This window comes from Trachurus trachurus, assembly GCF_905171665.1.
Source record: "Trachurus trachurus genome assembly, chromosome: 14".
NCBI classification, from domain to species: Eukaryota; Metazoa; Chordata; class Actinopteri; order Carangiformes; family Carangidae; genus Trachurus; species Trachurus trachurus.
In genome coordinates this window covers 249,767-275,129 of record NC_139903.1, presented here as the reverse complement: position 1 = coordinate 275,129, position 25,363 = coordinate 249,767, and the positions used below count along the sequence as shown (strand labels likewise).

The 25,363-nt window shown below is 44.4% G+C and overlaps 1 protein-coding gene across 1 annotated transcript; it reads right to left on the bottom strand.

Moving 5' to 3' along the window:
* Positions 1-333: 333 nt before the first annotated feature.
* Positions 334-25,106, bottom strand: nsg2 (neuronal vesicle trafficking associated 2; the record flags this gene model as incomplete). Its single annotated transcript, XM_083986977.1, has 4 exons — positions 334-546; positions 2,219-2,329; positions 18,294-18,404; positions 24,960-25,106. The coding sequence occupies 4 exons, from the start codon at positions 25,104-25,106 to the stop codon at positions 334-336; spliced, it is 582 nt and encodes a 193-aa protein (XP_083843103.1).
* Between the last annotated feature and the right edge of the window lie 257 nt (positions 25,107-25,363).

Here is a 25,363-nt window from a genome sequence, read left to right as displayed (position 1 = left end):
TGTGTATTTGATGAGTTTGATGAGGGAAACCAAGAAATCCCATGAGCCTCCGTAGGGTAGCTCTGAGCAGCTCACGGCTCTGCTCCGCCGGCCAATTTGCCAAAAATGTTGAACTATCCCTTTGATGGGCAGACAAAGTAAATGAGAGGACGGTGTAATTGTGTTCATGTGTTCATGCATGTTTTCACTCTATACTGACTTTATACATGTAGCTGCTGTCTCTGTTGCCTAGACTTCTACATATTCTCTAATGTTTGTGTGTGTGTGTGTGTGTGTGTGTGTGTCTACCTACACCTGCTCATGTCAGTGTGTGTGTGTGTGTGTGTGTGTGTCTCAGTGGCCCTCGCTGCCCTTGTCGTCATGGTGCTGCTGCTGCGGCGGCGGCGGCTGCTGTCCGGCCCCTCCCGGCAGCCAGGGGGAGACAGAGTGCGAGGTGGTCTGCTTGGCCACGCTGTAGTGGCTGATCACCGTGTAGAACCGACCCCGCGAGGAGGCGTCCTGAGCCGCGTAGTACGCCTCCAGAGACGCCGGGATGCAGCGCTTGTGCTGCGGAGAGACGGAGAGAGACAGAGAGACAAAGAGACAGAGAGACAGAGAGGAGAAAGGGTTGAGTTGTTTCTTTTCTTTCTGTTGGAAAACTTTGTCTCAGGGTCCATAAAAGTTTGGTTTCAAAAATACCCGTGTTGGTGTGGACTAGGCCTAAAACATCTGCAGCTGATGTGTGTGTTTTTATTTCCTCCTGTTAACGCACAGCTGCTCTGACTGACTGTCGTCTCCACATAGACGGTGAGGATGACAACGACAACGACATGACGGGCCAATCAGGCGTTACCGTGTAGAGGATAACGGGCCAATCGGGCGTTACCGTGTAGAGGATAACGGGCCAATCGGGCGCTACCTTGTAGAGGATAACGGGCCAATCCAGCGTTACCTTGTAGAGGATAACGGGCCAATGGGGCACTACCTTGTAGAGGATAACGGGCCAATCGGGCGCTACCTTGTAGAGGATAACGGGCCAATCCAGCGTTACCTTGTAGAGGATAACGGGCCAATCGGGCACTACCTTGTAGAGGATAACGGGCCAATGGGGCGCTACCTTGTAGAGGAGAACGGGCCAATCGGGCGCTACCTTGTAGAGGATAACGGGCCAATGGGGCGTTACCTTGTAGAGGATAACGGGCCAATCGGGCGTTACCTTGTAGAGGATAACGGGCCAATCGGGCGTTACCTTGTAGAGGATAACGGGCCAATCGGGCGTTACCTTGTAGAGGATAACGGGCCAATCGGGCGTTACCTTGTAGAAGATAACGGGCCAATCGGGCGTTACCTTGTAGAGGATAAGTGGCCAATCGGGCGCTACCTTGTAGAGGATAAGTGGCCAATCGGGCGCTACCTTGTAGAGGATAATGGGCCAATCGGGCGCTACCTTGTAGAGGATAAGTGGCCAATCGGGCGCTACCTTGTAGAGGATAATGGGCCAATCGGGCGCTACCTTGTAGAGGATAATGGGCCAATCGGGCGCTACCTTGTAGAGGATAAGTGGCCAATCGGGCGCTACCTTGTAGAGGATAAGTGGCCAATCGGGCGCTACCTTGTAGAGGATAATGGGCCAATCGGGCGTTACCTTGTAGAGGATAAGTGGCCAATCGGGCGCTACCTTGTAGGGGATAATGGGCCAATCGGGCGCTACCTTGTAGAGGATAAGTGGCCAATCGGGCGCTACCTTGTAGAGGATAAGTGGCCAATCGGGCGCTACCTTGTAGAGGATAAGTGGCCAATCGGGCGCTACCTTGTAGAGGATAATGGGCCAATCGGGCGCTACCTTGTAGAGGATAAGTGGCCAATCGGGCGCTACCTTGTAGAGGATAATGGGCCAATCGGGCGCTACCTTGTAGAGGATAACGGGCCAATCGGGCGCTACCTTGTAGAGGATAACGGGCCAATTCGGCGTTACCTTGTAGAGGATAACGGGCCAATCGGGCGCTACCTTGTAGAGGATAAAGGGCCAATCGGGCGTTACCTTGTAGAGGATAACGGGCCAATCGGGCGCTACCTTGTAGAGGATAACGGGCCAATCGGGCGTTACCTTGTAGAGGATAACGGGCCAATCGGGCGTTACCTTGTAGAGGATAACGGGCCAATCGGGCGTTACCTTGTAGAGGATAAGGGGCCAATCGGGCGTTACCTTGTAGAGGATAACGGGCCAATCGGGCGTTACCTTGTAGAGGAAGCCGTCGGGGCAGGCGTGGTCATAGGTGAAGGCCTTGTACACCACCAGGAAGACGATGCAGGCGAGGAAGGCCAGAGCCAGGAGGATGAGGACGGTCACCTGCACACAAGACAAGACAAGGCAGTTTTATTAGTAAGCTATAGCCCGTTTTTACCACCAGTTTGTCTCAAAGGGCTTTACATCCCATAATAACAACATCCTCTGTCCTTAGACCCTCACATCCACTGACACACACACACACTGCTCAGCTCACTGGGGTGTGTGTGTGTGTGTGTGTGTGTGTGTGTGTGTGTGTGTGTGTGTGTGTGTGTGTGTGTGTGTGTGTGTGTGTGTGTGTGTGTGTGTGTGTGTGTGTGTGTGTGTGTGTGTGTGTGTGTGTGTGTCATAATGAATGGTAAAGCAGCAGACTGAGGTCAGTGGCTCCTCAAGGCAAACTGTTTCTGTCATGATGAACGACTCAGGTGGTTAGACAGGAGCAACACACACACACACACACACACCTACACACACACACACACACACACACACACACACACACACACACACACTCTGCTGTTTAACTACTGATTATTATATAACATAACATAACATGTATAAGATGTAAAATAATGCATTTCATTCTCTGAGTTACAGGGGGTCTCGGCGTAGCAGTGCATGTTCATATGACGGTTGAGAACAGAGCTCACTTTTCTTGGTCCAAAAAGACACACCAAAAAACATCCAAATACCTCCATGCTGCTCGTATGTAATGTCCCTCTGGTACTGAAGCCCCGACATGAGAAATTGTCCCGAAAAAAATTAAATAGGTCTATGTTTTAAGCTTGTTTTGTAGCAGAAGCTCCCAGTGTCTCGGTTCACTGCTCTTCCTATGTCAGTGCAAATCTCGCGTGATTTGCACTGACCGGCGACCAATTTCTCATGTCGGGGCTTCAATACAAGAGGGACATTACAGACGAGCAGCATGGAGGTATTTGGATGTTTTTTGGTGTGTCTTTTTGTTACGAAGACAGTTGGTATCCATTTGCAACCGTCATGTGGACATGCACTGCTACGCCGAGACCCCCTGTAACTCAGAGAAGCCACGGAGGACTCTGAAACTTCTCCCAGCCCTTAGTCCACATGAGGGGGAGGAGATAATGAGGAAATTTCAATTTTGGGTGAACTATCCCTTTAAGTGTCTGATCCCCAGTCATCATAAAGAGTCGGTTAGTGTGAACTAGTCTTTTCTAAATCGGCAACCCATCCATCCATCCATTGTCCGCCACATTATCCGAGTCCGGGTCGCGGGGGCAGCAGTCGGAGCAGGGATCCCCAGACTTCCCTCTCCCCGGACACTTCCTCCAGCTCTTCCGGGGGGACCCCAAGGCGTTCCCAGGCCAGCCGAGTGACGTAGTCACCCCAGCGTGTCCTGGGTCTTCCTCGGGGCCTCCTCCCGGTGGGACATGCCCGGAACACCTCACGAGGGAGGCGTCCAGGGGGCATCCTATACAGGTGCCCGAGCCACCTCAGCTGGCTCCTCTCGATGTGGAGGAGCAGCGGCTCTACTCCGAGCTCCTCCCGGGTGACAGAGCTCCTCACCCTCTCTCTAAGGGAGCGCCCCGCCACCCTGCGGAGGAAACTCATTTCTGCCGCTTGTATCCGGGATCCTGTCCTTTCGGTCATGACCCAGAGTTCATGACCGTAGGTGAGGGTGGGAACGTAGATCGACCGGTAAATCGAGAGCTTTGCCTTTCGGCTCAGCTCCTTCTTCACCACGACGGACCGATACAAAGACCGCATTACTGCGGCCGCCGCACCGATCCGCCTGTCGATCTCGCGCTCCGTTCTCCCCTCACTCGTGAACAGGACCCCGAGATACTTAAACTCCTCCACCTGAGGCAGGAACTCTCCCCCGACCTGGAGGGGGCAAGCCACCTTTTTCCGGTCGAGAACCATGGCCTCGGACTTAGAGGTGCTGATTCTCATCCCAGCTGCTTCACACTCGGCTGCAAACCGCCCCAGTGCATGCTGAAGGTCCTGGCTCGAGGGAGCCAACAAGACCACATCATCTGCAAAAAGCAGAGATGAGATCAAGTGGCTCCCGAACCGTACCCCCTCCGGCCCTTGGCTGCGCCTAGAAAATCGGCAACGTCCTGTGAAAATGGCGTTGTGTGAAAATGAGTTAAACCTTCATCTACGTCTGGTTGTTCCAGCTGTTCCAGCTGTTTACCGCCTCAATCATATGAATCAGTCAGAAGCTGCAGAGAGAAATACACTGCTCAAAAAAATAAAAGGAAAACAACACATCTTAGATCTCAATTAATGAAATATTGCAGTTTGAATCGTTATTCAATATATAGTAGAGTGTGTTGAGAACAAAATAACATAAAAATGATCAATGTAAACCAAAATTATCATCCCAGGTTGATTTCACATTTTGAGCAGTGTAGATAATCTACACCAAGTGGGACAAAGTGAATGTTGAGTTTAAACATGAACACGACCAGCGTCTGTTCAGAGTCACAACACCTGCAACGTTTAGAAGCTGCTCCTTTAAAACGGCTGGAAACAGTAACAGGTTTGTTAGTCTGAGGTGTGAAGTGTGTGTTTCCCCGGCAGGACAGACAATGTCACAGTGAAGCTGATTAACATAGAAAAGGATTTGTTTCCTGCCGCCGTCGCCTCGACGACAGGACGCTGCTTCTGATGAGCGAGCGCTTCATTACAATTATGCAAATGAGGCGCAAAGGATAGCTGTGTTAAAAAAAAAAAAAAACGGTTTCGTCTGCCAAGTCATGACCGGGGGGGGGGGCTGATTTACCCCCAGTGAGTGAGTTTAAAGTCTGATCAGTCTCAGTGACACGTCAGAACAATTACACACGGGTGAGATCATCAGTCTGTATCAGGCTGGGGGGGGGGGGGGGGGGGGGGGGGCTCGGTGTCAGCTGAGGGACACGACTCTGTAACTCACATCTCCCTCATCACACTGAGCTGTAAACTACAAGATATAACACAGGACATTATAGGACTTACACTACAGGACATAGACAAAACATAGCCTACACTTAGGACACTACAGGACATAAACACAACAGGACATATATGACAGAACATACACTATAGGACATTATAGAACCAATCTCCTTGTTGTTTACAACTACTTCCTGGTAGTAAACCAGCATGGGAACAATAGTGACGGACGATATCACCGTTTAGACTAATCTGATGTTTGTAAAGTTTATAAAACCAATGATTGGACAAACATTACTATTTATGTGTGCACATTTTTGTAATTACTCATGGTTATGGTAAACTGGTGTAACAGAGGGTCCAGGTGCACTCACTCACCAGTAAAAAGGACGTGCTAACCTGACTGCTAAGTGGTCATTGACCTCTTGGCACAACGGTTTGTGTTGTCGCCCGCTGTGCAGGAGACCGGGGTTCGAACTCCACCTGGGGCGGTCCGTACCGAAGCACAACGCAGAGCGCCAGAAGGGGAGCGTTCCTATGTTTCCCTAAACCCAACCAATGGGACAATTCCACTTCTCACTCAAAGTCACAACTCCACTTCTCACTCAAAAATAGGCAAAAATCTGCCAAGTCACTCACAACTCCACTTCCAGGTATGGGGACAAAAACTGCATGTTCCCCTGGGTCCTTTTGGGGAAAGTGGGGAACATAGGACCCTTTTTCTAAAATAAGGTCCTATGTTCCCCGGTCCCATACAAAGTGGGGAACATAGGGATGATCCCCTTAGCTACCGCCGTTAGCTTAGCTACCGTTAGCTGTCCCTGTCAGCTGAGCCACTGATGCTTTCTAGACACTGTGATTCCCCCAAACTGAATCAATACAACACATAGCAACACAAAACACACACACAGAAATAGGTAGCCTAATGTTTCTTTAATCATTTCAGATTTGTCTAAACGGTGATAGGGTGTGAAAAACATGATATATAGCTAAACTCTCGTTCGTTACTACTGTTCTACGTGCTGGTTTTCTACCAGGAAGTGGTTGTAAACAACAAGGAGATCTGTTCTACAGGACTCTACAGGACTCTACAGGACTCCTGTTAGAGGCTGCAGCCCAGAGTGATGATGTTTCTGCTGCTGCTGCAGCTGCTGCTGCTCCATCCTGACCTCAGCTGAATGGCGGAGTGTAGTGTATGAAGTGTGTGAAGCAGCTTATTAAGAAGAAGGATTACTGTAAAGCTGCTCGTAGGAGTGAGCGCTGCCCCACTTCACTCACACACTTTGAAACATGAAATGAAAACGGCACCGGCTAATAACTGAGGAGATTTGCTCTGTTGCACAACTGAGATGGAGCAAATTTGTCTCCGTGTGCATTTGACTGACGGAGGCGTTGAGCTGATCACTGCTCGCTCAGTGGAACTGCTGCCTGCAGAACACGCCACATCGTCCTGCAGCTCTGAGCACTTAGACCTGACGCTGCACTGCAAAAACTCTAAATCTTTCCAAGAATTTGTATCATATTTCTTGTCAAAATGTCTCATTTCTAGTCAAAACTAATCTCTTTCCACTTAAAATAAGACTCATCACCTAAAAATGAACTTGTTTTTAGATCATTTTCACTTGTTTCAAACTAATTTTCACTTGAAATAAACAAAATCTGCCAGTCAAAGCAAGTTTTTTGTGCTTGTAATAAGAAAGAAAAACTTGCTCCACTATCAGATTTTTCTACTTATTTCAAGTAAAAATCTGCTTGAAAGAAGTAAAAAGTGTCTAAAAACAAGCTGCTTTTTATGTGATTTTCATATAATGAGATTTGTTTTGACTAGAAATGACATTTTGACTAGAAATAAGACAAATATTCTTGGTAAGATTTTGAGTTTTTGCAGTGTGCACTCAGACAACGACGTGCACATGAACAGACCCGGTGCTGTGTGCTGTCATATACCGACCCCCGAAATACAATAAGGACTTTGTAAATGACTTTTCTGGTCTTTTGGCTGAAATCATGCCGAAATATGACCGTGCCATTTTTCTGGGGGATTTTAATATTCATGTGTGTTGTCCTGAAAAGCCTTTGGTGAAGGACTTTTTAAGCCTTATTGACTCTTTTAACCTGGTGCAGTGTGTATCTGGCCCCACACATGAACATGGACACACGTTAGACCTCGTCCTCTCCTATGGTTTATCTGTGTCTAACCTGGAGATTTGTGACGATGCGTTTTCTGATCATATGCCTGTTTTGTTTGAGACTGTTTTGTCCTGTGCTGATTCTAAATGTGGCGCCTCTGTTCAGAGCCGTCGGTTTTTTAACCCTTCAACTGCTGGTCAGTTTTCTGTGGCTTTTAACCAGCTCTCTGCCTGTCCTGCCTCTGCTAACACAGAGGAGCTCAGCTCTTGGTTTAACTCCTCCTGCCGAACCATATTGGACTCTGTGGCTCCGATAAAAAATGTGCAGCCCAAGCCTAAACCTGAGCCCTGGTTTAGTGAGGAGACTCGTGCAGCTAGACGGGAGTGCCGCAAAGCCGAGCGGAGGTGGAAGAAGGACAAGCTGCAGGTTTCCTTCCAAATCTTAAAAGACTGCTGGCGCTGCTACCAGGACACGGTCAAAGAAACCAAACAAAAATACTTGGCAAACCTCATCGAGTTAAATCGCCACAATCCCCGTGTATTATTTAGAACAATTGACACCATTCTTAATGCCCCACAGCCTGTCATCTTGGAGGCATCCCTTGAGACTTGCAATAGCTTCCTGGACTTTTTTATCGATAAAGTTGCTACTGTAAGGGCTCTCATTTCAGCTCCTGCATCGGACCCCTCTGTTCCTGTTCCTTGTTCTGCAACTTTTGAAATGTTTGAGCCGGTGTCCTTATCATTTTTAGAAGACCTGATTGGCCACCTTAAACCATCAGGCTCTCCGTATGAGGTCTTCCAGTCAGGTTTTAAAAGTCTGCATAGCACCGAGTCAGCTTTGATTAGAGTGTTCAATGACATCCTCTTGGCAAATGACTCTGGTGAACATGTTATTTTGGTTTTATTAGACTTGACTGCAGCGTTTGATACCGTGGATCACAACACCCTAGTGGCTCGGCTACGCTACCTAGTGGGCATACGTGGTACTGCACTAGACTGGTTCAAGTCATATTTTACCGGTAGATCAATGAGTGTGAGCCTTGGGGACTCGAAATCCAGCTCTGCTCCACTGCCATATGGGGTTCCACAGGGGTCGATTCTAGGACCCTTACTTTTCTCTCTGTACTTATTGCCACTGGGATCCATTCTGAGGAAGCATGGCATAGCCTTCCATTTTTATGCCGATGACAGTCAGATTTATGTGCCTCTAAAAAAGAAAAATGCCTTCTCCCTCACACCACTTCTTGCATGTCTTGAGGACATCAAAGCCTGGATGGCCCTCAACTTTTTAAATTTTAATGAGAAGAAAACAGAAGTGATGGTGTTTGGTCCCAGTGGCCTCTGTGAACCCCCCCCTGTTGACTTGGGCCCTTTGGCAGAGTTTACAAAGCCAACAGTTTTAAACTTGGGTTTTAAGATGGACAGTGATTTTAAACTGGATCGACAAATTAGCTCTGTGGTAAAGTCCAGCTTCTTCCAAATTAGACAGCTGGCAAAGGTCAAACCACTTCTTGCACATCAGCACTTTGAAACAGTAATCCATGCCTTCATCACATCTCGGCTGGGTTACTGTAATGCACTTTATTTTGGAGTTAGCCAGTCCTCCCTTGCACGTCTCCAGTTGGTGCAAAATGCGGCCGCACGCCTGCTAACTGGAGTACGTAAGAGGGAGCACATCACCCCCATCCTGGCCTCCCTCCACTGGCTGCCTGTGCATTTTAGAGTTCATTTTAAGATTCTTTTATTTGTTTTTAAGTCTTTAAATGGACTGGCCCCATCTTACCTCTCTGAGCTTCTTCACCCCTACGCCCCTGCTCGGTGCCTCCGGTCAGCTGATCTGCTGCTCCTGGAGGTACCGAGGTCCAAACGGAAGCTCAGAGGGGACAGAGCCTTTTCAGTTGCCGCTCCAAAATTGTGGAACGAGCTTCCCCTCCACATTAGACAGGCCTCCTCACTGTCCATTTTTAAAACTAGTCTTAAAACCCACTTTTATTCTTTGGCGTTCAACTCAGCATGAGACTCTACCTCTGTTTTAGTGTTTTATGGTTTGTTCTATTCATTGTTTTTAATGTTTTTTATTTTAATTGTTTTATTTAAATTCTAAATTGTTTTATTGCTTTTAAATTGTTTTAAAAGCAATAAACAATTATTATGTTATATTTATTCTTCTGTTGCATTATGTACAGCACTTTGTTTCAGCTGTGGTTGTTTTAAAGGGCTCTATAAATAAAGTTGAGTTGAGAGTTGAGAGAGATGAAGAGTCGGGTCTGAACCGTGTTAACACTCACAGCGAGAAGTAGCAGCAGCATAAACCTTCTGATAGAAATGATCAGAGTGAAATCTCTGTTGATGCAGCTGCTCCGAGTCCGATCCATTAAAGATCCATCCTGACCTTTCTCCATTATTCATAATCTCTGCAGTCAACCTCAGGAGGTCGTCAGGGCAACGCCGCCCCCCCAGGATGAAGACAACCTCCATCCAGGAAGTGGATTCAGTATCTTCTGACTCCTCTCACTCTAACCAAGAATATTTGTCTTATTTCTAGTCAAAATGTCATTTCTAGTCAAAACAAATCTCATTATACTTAAAATAAGACTCATCACATTAAAAGCAGCTTGTTTTTAGACACTTTTTACTTCTTTCAAGCAGATTTTCACTTGAAATAAGTCGAAAAATCTGATAGTGGAGCAAGTTTTTTTTTCTTATTACAACTTTTATTACAAAGATTAGGATGAAGATTTTATTCTGTGGGTAATGGGGGCGGGACTCGATCAGCTTTTGCTTCTCCCGCTTTCCCTTTCGGCCATGTGTATTGTATTACTCGAACTAAGATGAAGTGTGGTGATGATGATTTAATTGACATGCCCGAAATAAACAAATAAATAAATAAAAACTTCACTGGCAGATTTTTCTACTTATTTCAAGTGAAAATGAGTTTGAAACAAGTGAAAATGATCTAAAAACAAGTTGATTTTTAGGTGATGAGTCTTATTTTACGTGGAAAGAGATTAGTTTTGACTAGAAATAAGACAAATAGCTATTCTTGGAAAGGTTTTGAGTGTTTGCAGTGCTGTAATACTCTGATTAACCTGGAGTGAGGACGTCGTCCAATCACAGACAGACTAAATCCTCCAACATGGCAGCTGCTCCCAGTCACATGGTCGTCATCCTGTCTGCTGTCCTATCAGCACCAACGCAGCCACGGCCGCTCCTCTGTGCAGCGCTGATAACACTCAGCCGTGTGTTGTTGTTGGATGCAGGTGGACGCTCTCTCTCAGCGAGCAGCCAGAAAACAAAACCACCGCTTCTAAACCAGCACGGACCGGATCGGCCACACGCCGAGTCCACAACACGTTTCACCTCACTCACTCTGATGAAACAGAAAACTGCACTGCAAAAACTCTACATCTTACCAAGAATATTTGTCTTGTTTCTAGTCAAAACAATCTAATTCTACTAAAAATAAGACTCATCACATAAAAAGCAGCTTGTTTTTAGACACTTTTTACTTCTTTCAAGCAGATTTTCACTTGAAATAAGTAGAAAAATCTGATAGTGGAGCAAGTTTTTCTTTCTTATTACAAGCACAAAAAACCTACTTTCACTGGCAGATTTTTCTACTTATTTCAATTGAAAATTAGTTTGAAACAAGTGAAAATTATCTGAAAGCAAGTTTTTTATCTGAGTTTTAGGTAATGAGTCTTATTTTAAGTGGAAAGAGATTAGTTTTGACTAGAAATGAGACATTTGGACAGGAAATAAGACGAATATTCTTGGAAAGATGTAGAGTTTTTGCAGTGTGTGATCCCTTTTTCTTTTTCTTTGTTTCTTTTGTTTGGCTTTTACTCAGATAAGATCTCCCTCTCCCGCTCTGTGACAGATCAGAGCTTGAAAGTAACGACAGATAAAAGAGCGACTTCTCTCTGTTGTAAACACAGCTTCAGTTCTCTGTGCAACAACAGGGGCCTGTTGTTCGAAAGTAGAATAAAGATATCCAGGATAAGTGGGAAAGCCAGGTTGGACAAAGTCTCATAAGTTCATCCTGGTTTAGTTGGTTGTTGGAACGCCGAGCCAGGCTGAGGAGGAGCAGCTTTGTCAAGCCAGGTGTAACTAATTCTCTCGTCAGTAGACCACAGAGATTGATCACAGATTCACCGATGAGAGGACAGGTGTGGCCACTTTCCTCCAATCAACAGGAACTTAGTGCTGACGTCAGGTGACACACCTCTTCAAAAAAAAAAAAAAAAAAAGCACTGCTGCTGTCGTAAAGCTCAGAGAGAGTGCAGCGGACAACTGCGGACTAATTTAATAATCCAAAACTATAATCACAACTCAAATTCCTTTCACAAATGAACAGTTGTGCACTTTGCCTTAATGATGAGCAGTGGAAGATGATTCATTGCACAAATCTGAAGTAAAGTTTACAGCACATGGCCAAATGTGCAACAGGTGAAAATTAATTAAATATTAGAACATCATGCAGTCTGGTGCTTCAATAAATTGCCGATAACAATGATGACGAGGTCTATAAATTATTTGGAAGGTGCTCACACTCACTCAATTTTATTCTTATTTTCTTACCTCAACCAATATTTAGGCCAATATAATCGTAACATATTTTATGAAAATAATTTTGAAGGCCTAATTATGAAAAAAAAAAAAACCCTAATAAATATTATTGGGACCAATTGTTTGGGATTGGGATTATTGGGATTATTGTTAATGCATTTTATTTGTTTATAATTCAGGCCAATATGTACATGAACATGAATGTACTGAAGAACATGTATGAAACACGTTGATTTCTGATCAGAGTGGCTGCTGACTTGACAGATAAAGACAACAGAATCAACTAAGCCTGGCTGTTAGCCTGGTCTGGAGCAGGCTAGCTGCAGAGAATAAATCACCATAGTAACTTGACCAGGATAAAGGTATCCAGCTTTCGAACAACCGACTTGAGGCTAAATTAGGCCAGGATAACCAACATATCCCGGCTTAATCCCTTATCTAGGTTTCGAACAACAGGCCCCCAGGACTTCAACTTACTTGACTTCATGTTTGGAACATTGTGATGAAAGACTTCATTAAATAAAACAGAATCACTATTAAGCTGTTTTTAGAACGGCGGAGCAGAGCCGTGAGCTGCTCAGAGCTACGCTACGGAGGCTCATTATGGGATTTCTTGGTTTCCCTCATCAAACTCATCAAATACACAATCCAACAACTCCACAACGCTCTGGTGGACAAGTTGTGAGCTGCACATTCACCACGCTATGAGATAATAACACAACGTTACCACACAGAGTTGTTTTAGAGGGAAATACAGAGACTGTTGATGAAAAACTGTCCCTGAAGGCAACGTGCATCAGTGGTTTTGCATGAATTTACCTCTAAAAGGTGGAGACCTGTCTGCAGCAGATGTTAACACACTGTTTTTATAGGTCATAAATGTGGAAAAATAAAATTCACAGTAACAGCAACTCCTCCTCCTCTACACATTTCTACATCATCTTTTGTAAACAGAGTCGTTTCATATCCAATGTGACAAGTTATTCTTTTATATATTAAATACATTTTTTATCTGGGCTGAAATAGTCCGTGATGCCTTCAGGGGAGTTTGTTGATTAATGAAATTAATGAACTTCATGACAGGTTGAGCCGGAGCAGGAGAATAAAAATATAAAAAGCTTAAAGGTCAGAGCAGCAGAAGTCAGAGCGCGTTCACAGACTCAACACGGAGCAGTGGCGTCAGCTCATCCTCACAGAATCATAAAGGGGTTAAGGTTAAAGTTAAGGTTAAGGTCAGGGTTAAGGTTAAAGTTAAGGAGGTTATGGTTAAGATTTCACAGGTTTGATCCCTGTGTTATTAAACCGTGTAACCCACTGTTCCACTGTACACAGATTTAAACGTGCAGGTTATGAGCTTCATTTTATCGTATTGATTGTATTTTGGCCTCAGGCGTCTCGGCCGCGTTTCAACAAAACTAGTTCAACACACGACACGACGGTGGCGGCCATTTTGGCTCCAGACCAGTTTCCTCTTCCTCTCCTCTGGTTCCCTGAAGCAGCAGCAGCTACTTCACTGTCTTCTGATACATGTACATACTCCATTACTAATACTGATGCATTAGTGTAGTCGATGAGCACTAATCCCCCTGAGCAGCTGGAGTGATGCATTATGGGTCGGAGAGTTTTAATTATTAACAACTGACTTTCCTTTAATTCTTATATTATAGCCTACTGTAAATAACTGATGGAACCAGTTTGTTTAACAACAGGAGGATGAACAGTCACAGTCACTATAAAGGGATACGCTAACATTTTTTTTTGTGTCTTGCCTCACTCCCGAGTCCATGACCAGCAGATAGACACCATCCTTTCCACTGTGCGTGCAGTAACCATGGAGATAGAGCCGTATCGCCGTAATTAGCTTAGCTCAAACACTGGAAGTGTAATGGGTAGTGTTAGCCTGCCTCCACCTAAAGTTGCTAATTAGCTTAGCTCAAACACTGGAAGTGTATGGGTTGTGTTAGCCTGCCTCCACCCAAAGTTGCTAATTAGCTTAGCTCAAACACTGGAAGTGTATGGGTAGTGTTAGCCTGCCTCCACCTAAAGTCATCAGAGAAACTCTTCAGCAACTCTAAACGGAAACCGGCGGGCCGATCTTCGTCTCAGAGCTGACAAAACTCTCCGGTAAGGCATCTTGAGCGGTCAAATGCCGCTAACGGGACCAGATCGGTCAAAACGGAGGGTTCAAGCAACGACGCTTTATTTTGGTTCAAGCTAGCTACATCGAGGGTAGGTTAGCTTCCTGTTTCAAAGTAAAAGCACAACTTCTATCGTCATGGTTTTCTGTATGTAAAGGTCAACGGGTGTTTTATTTTGTGAAAGTAACAGGAAGTGCGTTGGTCACAACGGCTAGCTTGAGTAGCGCTGAATTCGTCCCAACAAAATAGTAAACAGCTGGTATTTAGACAAATTAACGACACACTGCTGATCTAAACGGCTACTTTCTCACCTAAACATGTTTGAAATGTTGATAAAGTGATATATTTACACAGTTTAGAGCTCAAATGAAATCAGCTTCTGACTGCTGGTTTCAGCTCAGGTAGGAGGCAGGCTAACACTACCCATACACTTCCAGTGTTTGAGCTAAGCTAATTAGCGACTTTAGGTGGAGGCAGGCTAACACTACCCATACACTTCCAGTGTTTGAGCTAAGCTAATTAGCGACTTTAGGTGGAGGCAGGCTAACACTACCTATACACTTCCAGTGTTTGAGCTAAGCTAATTACGGCGATACGGCTCTATCTCCATGGTTACTGCACGCACAGTGGAAAGGATGGTGTCTATCTGCTGGTCATGGACTCGGGAGTGAGGCAAGACACAGACAAAAAAAATTGGTGTATCCCTTTAAATGTGTAAATATGTGTTCACTTCCTGCTGCGTTTTACAGAAACACTCTTTTCTCATAGATTTGTTTCCAACATGCTTTTTCCCGTGGCGCCTGCTGATCCTGCTCTCTTTCCTCCCTGAGTGTCGCTTTGTTTTCATCCGGTGGAACAACAGCGTCCGGGGAGGAGTAGGAGGAGGAGGAGGAGGAGGAGGAGGAGGAGGAGGAGGAGAGCGTCAAGGAGACAGTGCTCAGGGATTACAGCGGCTCTAGAGGACGGAGCAATGCTGTCCGGGGCGCGTGCAGCTGCAGTCGTGAGGCAACGGAGCACAAACGCTGCTGTCGAGACGCATCTCGTCTCAGCAGGAAACACAAAGTGTTGAAACGTCGACCTGAGGAAACACCAGGCTTCCTCTGATCTCAGCTCAGCTCAGCTCTGTAGCTGCTCAGGATCTCCTCTGTCTCTCTCACCTGAGGTTTCTCCTGGGAGTTCCTCCTCAGTGTGTGTGAGGGTTAGAGGTCAGAGGTCAGAGGAAGTTGTCATGACGCTGCGTAAAGACACTGTCAATTAAAGGTAACGAACCTACTGTTAACCTGAGCACAGGAACCAATGGGGGTCATTCCTATGTTCCCACAGCCCTATGTTCCCTCAGCCCTTTGGTCCCAGGCACGCTCCCGGACAATGCTAACATGCTAACACCACACAGTGTATAAAAGTGTGTGTGTAGTAACGTGTGTGTGTGATGTGAGTCACTGAAGCCTCAGGACTTTTCTTCTCTTTGACCTGAACTGGTCGTCAGCAGAGAGACGGGGGGTGGGGGGCAACGGCACAGTACCTCCACCCTGTCTCCACCTCCATCTCTACATCCCTCCATCCTTCATCCTCTCTTTGCACTGTTTTCATATGACAGAGTCTGAGTCTGATGGAAAATGGAAAACAAAGTCTGAGTGTTTTGCAGCTGAAGGTTGTGAGTTGAATATAAATACAAAGAAACTTCCTCCGTCCTCGTCCTCTGTCCGTCTCATCAGAGACGATCCATTATCAATACTGGACCATTCCCCTCCCAAATCAAAACATAATAAGAGGCTGTACTGTATTCTTACTTATGCAGCGAGAAAGAATATTCTGTTAGAATGGATCAATGACAGGGTACCAGCTGTTAAAGGCTGGAAAGGAGCAGTGTTTGATCTAGTGCCATTAGAGACCTTACATGCATATTACATTTAAGAACAGACCAATTCCATAAAGTTTGGGAACCCTATATGAACTATGTAGAGTCTGGTGTGCTCATACTGTATATTTTTTTACTGTAACCCTAATTATATAGATCTGAGCTGACGGTTGTCGTTGTTCATTCCTGTGGACCATGTTATGTATCCATTCTTTTCTTGTAAAAGTTAAAAATCAATAAAAAATATTGTTAAAAAAAAAGAAATTCTGGACCATTTGCACACATCTGATACATATATGTGTATATGTATATACTGTATATATAAATACATATAAACTCTGTACTGATCTGCATCTGTTCAAAACTCAATAAAAATGATCAACGTTCATGTTGATTCCTCTTAAAGTTCTTGGATCATTGTCAATGTTCACTGCAAAAACTCAAAATCTTACCAAGAATATTTGTCTTATTTCTAGTCAAAACAAATCTCATTCTACTTAAAATAAGACTCATCACATAAAAAGCAGCTTGTTTTTAGACACTTTTTACTTCTTTCAAGCAGATTTTCACTTGAAATAAGTAGAAAAATCTGATAGTGGAGCAAGTTTTTCTTTCTTATTACAAACACAAAAAACTTGCTTTCACTGGCAGATTTTTCTACTTATTTCAAGTGAAAATTAGTTTGAAACAAGTGAAAATGATCTAAAAACAAGTTGGTGATGAGTCTTATTTTAAGTGGAAAGAGTTTAGTTTTGACTAGAAATGTTCAGTCTTCTGACGTTAGTGGAACTCGTTAATGAGGTGAAACGTTCCCTCTCTTCGTTCAGAGAAGGAAACAACGGGAGGAAACCGTTGCAGCTGCGTCTGCAGGGAGGAACCAGAGAACCTCCAGAGGGATCTGTGGGAAGTAAAGACGGAGGAGGAGCTGACATCATCACCTCCTCCTCCAGAGTCTCTTCCTGCTGTTTGATTACATAATCAGTCGTCATGGATACAGTACATGACACTGCAGAGATTTTCAAAATAAAGCTGTTGACATCAAAAAAAGCAAAGAAAGCAACAGAGTTAGAAGGAGAGAGGGAGGGATGGATGGAGAGAAGTGGTTTTGGTTTTCTCCCCCGGGATGAGGACGGAGGTTGCCCGGCCCCTGAGCTCAGCAGACGGCTGCAGCCAATGGGAAGCCGCCGTTGCTCCCACAGCGGCTCTGTACAGAAACGTGGGAGGAAACCTCCTAACAGGCAGTAAAACTGACCACAGACTGGAGATCTGAACTCTGACTTTATCACGTGAAAAAATATTTAAACGTTAAAAAATGATGTGTTAAAGGACAATTCCAGGCGAATTCACCTTGGGGCTGTATGTTCCTAACATTTTAGGTCTAACAGAAGGAATCTGAAGGTTTCCAGTTTATTGTCTTAACACCCAGAAGTTTATTTACTTCAACAAGCCGACATGTTTGTAAAACTAGATCTAATTCAAAGTCTGGCGGAGTCGAGACCCAAGTTGACGCTCGGTGTGTTCAGGTGCAGTGGGAAGCTCCCGTTTGTGTCAGAAACACAGGAATATCAACTCTGGACTTGCTTCAAGTAAAAAAAACTTCTCGGCGCATGTTTGAGTCTCCATCTGACGCTGTCTGTGGCTTTGAGGGATGGAAACAGCCTAAGCAGCAGAACTTCAATCCGCTCCCATTCATCGCTGCCGTGGCGACGCGGGGACAGACACAACTACCACAAAACAGGAGAATTAAACTGGAAACCTTGATGAAGTGTCATCGCGTTTGGTGGGAACACCCCGTTAGACCTGAGATGTTAGGAACATACAGCCTGAGGTGAATTTGCCTGGAATTGTCCTTTAACAGCGCTGCAGCGAGAATTAAAACAGCTTTTAGCTGCGTAGCTTTAGCTTTACCGCTAGCGCTGCCAGTTGCCGCAAAATGCATTCTGGGAAACAAAGATCCTGGATGAACAAGAGGGTTCACTCTGTTCACTCTGCTGTGGAACACGGAGCTGAGACCGATGCAGAGTGAAGCCTCCTGTCATCCAGAGAACAGGAAAACAAGGCGATATATCGAGGCTGGAAAAATTATCGAGTTTATTTTCATTTATTGTGCGATTAATTTATTTATTGATTATCGTCCCAGAGAGAGAGGGAGGAGAGGAGAGAAGAAGGATGAAGAGGAAGAGGAGGAAGAGGAAGAGGAGGAGATTAGAGGTTTTTCCTCTGAGCTTCATCCATCAACACAATCTGCAGCTTTGAAGAGAGAAGATGAGACAGAACTGTCTGCTCTGCACTGAGTCTGTGTGTGTGTGTGTGTGTGTGTGTGTGTGTGTGTGTGTGTGTGTGTCAGTGTCTGTGTGTGTGTGTAGGTGTGTGTAGGTGTGTGTGTGTGTGTGTGTGTGTGTGTGTGTGTGTGTTACCTTCAGCCTCTCTGAGACTCCGTCGGTGAAGCTGATGGTGAACTCCTCCACCTTGGGAACCTTCATCCTCTTCTTCTCCGTCTGGAACTCCGTACGCGTCTTCACCACCACCTGACGGACAGTGTAAATGACCTTTAATATGAGCATAGTATTTTTATAAATGTGTTTTTATGTTTACCTATTGACATTCTTTAAGGCCAGGCTTTTATTTTATATATATTAAACAGACTGATATTCAGTGCTTTTATTTTGAAAGCGTCTCGCCGAGACCTCGTACACATCCGGTGCTTCGGAGTTTACCGCAGTAGGAAAAGTGTGTCTGCAAGGCTAAAGGAGTGTCTTCAATGCTAAAAGCAAGCAAAGTGTGTCTAACCCACATGAAACGCCCTAGCACCTGGCTAAGGTTACACCCCGCCTTTCCGAAGCCCCGCCTTTCCGACAATAGACTTCCATTCATCGTAATAGCGGGGTTTTCTATTTTTTCTAAAGACCCCGCTACTCCGAAAAGGCTATTGGGGGAAACCCCCAGTGCGCAGTGCGCATTGTTCATTTTTTCCTTTTTGTGGTCAAACGGATCATGTGCATAATTAACTGCAAAACAAGCAAATACTTCATATTAATGACATATAATGTTCATTATGCTTCTAGCCTGTCTAGCCTCTACCTGGTCTTTTTACTAAACTTAACCAACTCCTTTCTTCATTGCCTAAACCCAACCAAAGCATCTCCCTCAGTCAGCTGTCAGCACGAGCGGCGGCTGCAGCAGCCTCGCGCCCGTGTGAGCTCAGGCCGGCTTCAGCCGCGCTCGAGCAGAGCAGGGGGGGAGAAAAAGAAAAAAAGTGTACCGGTATTTCTTTTACTGTGTGGGAGATCTCCAACAACGGAGTCGGGAAGAAAGCAAGTGGGACAGATCTGCCCAGTCCCTGAGCAGCGCACGTTTCACAGACAAGCCGCAACACAGAGTGTAAACAACGTCACGCGGTTCAGCACCTTGGACAGCTGCGGGGGGGTGTCGGAGTAGCGGTGTTTCGAAGTGGGGGTATTTCGGAACAACGGGGTGTCGAAGTGGAGGTGTGTCGGAATGGAGAGCTGTCCCCCCTGGCTAATAAGGGGCACAAGGTTTGTTTTGTTACCATTTCATGCTATATTTATGTCCGGCTCGAGTTTGGTTGCCGTGGATATTTTCATGTATGGAACGTGTTGTGGTTAGCGGTAGCTACTATTAGCATCGGTCAAGTTGCCATGTCGGTCTGTATTGTAGTGAGATGAAGCTATAAGCTAACTCGTTGGTTGTTTTAGTAATGCAACAGGACGTATTTTTTCTGTTTTATATAAGGTCTGTTAAAGGGATAGTTCAACATTTTGGCAAATTGGCCCATTGCCATAATCCCTATAGTCATAGCAGTAGGTTCGTTACCTTTATTTGTCGGTGTAAGCTATTTTTAGAACGGCAGAGCAGAGCCGTGAGCTGCTCAGAGCTACACTATGGAGGCTAATGGAATTTCTTGGTTTCCCTCATCAAACTCATCAAATACAAAATCCCAAAACTCCAAAACGCTTTCGTGGACAAGTTGTGAGCTGCACATTCACCACGCTATGAGATAATAATAGAACGTTACGAGACAGAGTTGTTTTAGAGGTAAATTCATGCAAAACCGCTGATGCGCGTTGCGTCCAGGGACAGTTTTTCAGCAAGCAGACTCTGTATTTACCTCGAAAACGGCTCCGTTTCGTAACGTTCCATTATTATCTCATAGCGTGGTGAATGTGCAGGTCACAACTTGTCCACGAAAGCGTTTTGGAGTTTTGGGATTTTGTATTTGATGAGTTTGATGAGGGAAACCAAGAAATTCCATTAGCCTCCATAGCGTAGCTCTGAACAGCCTGCCGCTCCGCTCCTCCGTTCTAAAAATAGCTTACACCGACAAATAAAGGTAACGAACCTACTGCTATGACTATAGCGATTATGGCAATGGGCCAATTTGCCAAAATGTTGAACTATCCCTTTAAGCTTAAAAAGTGTTTAAAACGAACGGTTAAAAATGCTAATTTCATGTTAAATATTGTTTTATATTGCACTCTATGTGAGGTTGTCTTTCAGTTAGAATGTGAATTTTCCTTCATGACTGTAACATCAATCGTATACAGTTAAAATATACATGTATTTAAATACATGGAGTAAAACCTGTGAGTCTACAATAAGTTTATTAGATAAAAGGTCAACTTACATGATTATGATAAAGGTAGTTAAAGGTAATTTCAAGTAAGAGTAAAGGTAACTGTATTTTGTTTTCTTCTTTTCATAGCTCTTACGGTGTGTTTACATTGAATACGGTCCAAGGAATAAAACACTGTGAACCATCAGTTTGAGAGTTCGACCATCATTTAGCCGGGGATGCTACAGACAGAGAGGAGGTTACCATGGTTACCGAGGTTACCGAGGTTACCAATAGGGCTGGGACGATATGCTTTTCTCCCGATTCGATTCTTCTACGATTTTTTTGGATGGCGATTCGATTTAAATTGCGATTCTACGATATTGCCGATTCTCTCGATTTTTAGTCTTTAGCATTTTTAACATTTATCTGCACACAAATACTGTAGGAACCTATCCACCTTTTTCTGAACGTCAAAATTGAAAACTGTTTTGCCGGTTTTGCTCTTCCAGTGGAATTTTATGTTTACGTTTCCATGGTTTCGGTAGTCGCAGTAAATGCATTGATTTCTTTTCTTTTTTTTTTCTATGAAAATCTGTAAAAACGCATGGATCATCACAGCAGCTTTTAACAGTGGATACAGACTGTCATCCATGTTAAAAGCCAGCGTTAATAGATCCATGCGTTTACCGCAACTATGACAACGACTGAAAACCATGGAAACGGAAACGTACAATTCCACCAAACCGGCAAAACCGGCTTCTTCCGTGTTTTGACCATAGATGACGTTCAGAAACTTGTGGATAAATTAACATAGGACTCCATTATAAAGTGAACTTAAAACCTTTTCAAAACCTGGACTCTCTGTATGTGAAAAAGGTGAACAGATGCACATTGCACAATATTTTTTTTAATTAAAAAAAATATATACATTTTTTGAAAAAAAAACAAAAAAAAAAAACATTTAAATCGATTTTTGAAAAAAAAAATCGACAAAAAAGATATTGCGATATTTATGTGAATCGATTTTTTTCTCCCACCCCTAGTTACCAATGCTGCTGATTGGTTCTTGTCCTGTCGTCATGACGCTTTGCAACATTGTAAAACACAGTCATGCCAATAAAGCTTGTTGCATTGAAACTGAATTGAGGGAGAGAGAGAGAGAGAGAGAGAGACAGGCCGTGGTTTATGCTGATTATCCACAAGTTTCCAAAAAACGTCATCTATGGTCAAAACCAGAAGCCGGTTTTGTATTTTGTTTTCAGTCGTTGCCATAGTTGCGTAGTAAGTGCATGGATCTATTAACGCTGGCTTTTAACATGGATGTCAGTTTGTGTGATATCCACTGTTAAAAGCTGCTGTGATGATCCATGCGCTTAACAGATTTACATTGAAATAAAAAAATAATCCATGCATTTACTGCGACTACCGAAACCATGGAAACGTAAACATAAAATTCCACTGGAAGAACAAAAAAACAGCAAAACAGGCTACGTTTTAGACGTTGGGAAAAAGGTGGCTGAGTGATAGGACTATAGGCCTATAGCTTTTATAAAACGGTTACCAATAATGACAATATGAAAGAGGAATACAGAATCATTTTCATGTAGTTTTATTTAACCAGAAATACATATTATCCAATAAAATAGCCTCACTGTGGAAAAAATAGTCCCAGCTGTCCAGACGTTAGCTCCAAGTAGCTCTGCATCTGGTCTTTTCCTCTGTCACTGCTCAGTCCCCTCTACCATTGTTAAAGGGATAGTTCACCCTAGAATGATATTTCGCTCATTATCTACTCACCCTCATGTTGACTAAGGGCTGGAAGAATTATCAGAGTCCACCGTCCCTTCTCTGAGTTACAGGGGGTCTTGGCGTAGCAGTGCATTTCAATGCAACGGTTGCAAAGGGACACCAGAGCTCTTCGTAAAAAAACACACACAAAAAAACATCCAAATACCTCCATGATGCTCGTATGTAATGTCCGTCTTGTGCTGAAGCCCCAAATTGCGTAATTGTCCCGAAAAAAATTAAATAAGTCTATATTCCAAGCATGTTTGTAGCATTAGCTCCTAGTGTCTGTTGTCCGGCTCTTCCGCTGCCAGCGCGCATGCGCAAGGTTCGCACTGATACTGAGACCGACTGAGACTCGCTTCCTTGTTTACCCCGAACCTTGCGCATGCGCGCTGGCAGCGGAAGAGCCGGACAACAGACACTAGGAGCTAATGCTACAAACATGACAGGACGGTGGACTCTGAAAATTCTTCCAGCCCTTAGTCAACATGAGGGTGAGTAGATAATGAGCGAAATATCATTCTAGGGTGAACTATCCCTTTAACCCTCTGGAGGTGAAAGTTCACCTTAAACATGTCAATTACACTACTTTAGTCCATTTGTTAAAGGTGTTCAGAAAAGAAAATAGAATTTGATTCCACTCTGGGTCTTAACATCAGTGTAATAACTCATCTATCAGACGATGGAGCCCAAACTTTGTGCTAAATTCTGTTTTCCAGTAAATCCGCGGTGAAAGTGGGCTATTTTGTTTTCACATTGGATAATGCAGGCGTACGGATTATACGTCACGCTGCTCACGATTCATCAGCCACTGATATTGGATCCATCATCCGTCAATCAAACATCGATAACGACCAATCAGATTAGTTTTCCTTACTCGGGTAAACTCGTGCTGCAACTCGTAGAAGGAGGAGCGACAAACAGGACAAACGGCCGTTTCTGAACTCCTTTAACGAAACGTAAAAACACTGCGGCTGTCTTCTGCTGCCGACTGCAAGAGGACGTTGCCATGGATACATGACAACAATCCAGATTCATCCAGATGTGTTTCATCTGCTCAGTCACTCTGTCTCTCTGGTGAAGATGTTTCTCCACCACACACCAGACCAACCAACCAAACCTCTGCAGCTTCAACAGCATCGTTAGTAGATGAAGAGGAGCTGGTTAAACCCGTTCATTCATCAGACTCATCAAGTCTTTGTTAAATCAGCTGAAGTGTGAAGTCGACATGTTTCCAGCTGTGAAGAGGAAACCTGTTAACCTGTTAACAACTCTATTTATACACAACGCTGTGACTCAGACAGATGTGCAAACTAACACAGTCTGACAGTCAGATGATGAATCTCCTTCAGCAGCTTCAACAGTTCCTCAACGACTGGATCGACCAATCACAGTTAGTGTTTACAGTCTGTCAGAGTGTTGTAAGACAGTGCTTATATAGCCAAAGCATATAACAATAAAATAATATTAATAAAGTCCTCACTCTGTCTCTCTATACATACATATATGATAATAAATATAATATATATATAATAATATAAGTTATAATGACAGTGCAGCTGACGCCGTGGTGAAGGAGAGCCACTAAACTGTGATGTTAATATTAATGAGATCAGATCAGACTCATGAGGATGAGTACCCAGCATGCATTGCTGCCCGTGTAATTACAGAGATAATTACAGAAGCTAATCAGCGCTAATCCCCGAGACAAACACGGTGCACTTCCTGTGACTCTTTCACAATAAAAGCCCGGTGTTTCTCCTTCACTCAACGTTTCTACTGAAGCTATCTATCTATCTATCTATCTATCTATCTATCTATCTATCTATCTATCTATCTATCTATCTATCTATCTATCTATCCATCCATCCATCCATCCATCCATCCATCCATCCATCCATCCATCCATCCATCCATCCATCTATCTATCGTTCACAGACCAGTTCCCTCTCCACCGTTCAGCTTCACCTTTGACCTTTGACCTTTACGCCTCTAGCAACACTGAGCTGTTCATCACTGGACTGGACCAACAGAACCAGAACCAGCTGGGCCTCGGCTGCTTCTCCCTCCTCGTCCACAGACGGAGGACCAGCTTATATTTAGCCTCAATGCACAGACAAACAGAGGTAACTCTGAAATGAGGGTAAAATGTTAAGTTTGAGTTAAATATTTTTACACAGCTAGACTACGTGTTATCTTGTTCGTGGTCTTAAATGCCCTGTTTTAGTGTTATACATGCAAATATATGCATGCATATACGTGCTATCTTCTTAAATTTGAATATATTAGAATTACATTTCCAATGTATTATTATATTGGTTGCTTCATCCATTCATTTTTACATTGTGCCAACCAACCCCATGAAGTGTGCCAACCAACCCCGCGTCGGGGCTGGTTGGCACTAATGCGCAGCATGATTTCATTCATAAATAAATTGATTTTAGAATATAACTGTGGACATTGAAATGTGTTTAGTTAAAGCTGACACCTTAACCTTTCATTTAATGCTGGTTTGAATATTCTCACATAAATGACACCAGAGTGCTGTGGCAAAGAGTGGAAAGTGTGCCGACCAACCCCGGTCTCCCCTACTACTGGTAAAAACAAGGATTTGACCCATTTTCAGAATCCTAAGTTCAATACAGTTAGCCTACTTTAATACTTTTAAATCATTTTTCTCAGAACTGCTCTCTGAGGATTTTAACCCCCCCCCTCTCACCTTGTCTGGCGCGTGTCCGTGCAGCGCGTGGCTCTGCAGGCTGCCCACATCCAGCGGAGTGATGAGAGGAACCGTCTGGAAGCTGCAGTCCTCCTCCATGTTCCCCTTGGCCCCTTTGTCCTGCAGGCTGCTGCCCAGCTTCACCATGGCAACGCTGCTCTGGGATGCTCTATCCCCTCTATCCCTCTGTCCCTCTGTCCCTCTGGCAACGGAGGACCCTGAACGCACCACACGGCTGTTGTTGTTGCTGTTGCTGCTGCTGTTTGTTTGTTGTTTTCACCTGCACAGGTCAATGTGATCGATCAGTCAGAGGCTGATCACCAGACTGATCATCAGACTGATCACAGATCGATCACAGGAGCAAAACCAAAAAGCAAAAGCAAAAAAAAATTAAAATAAAAATC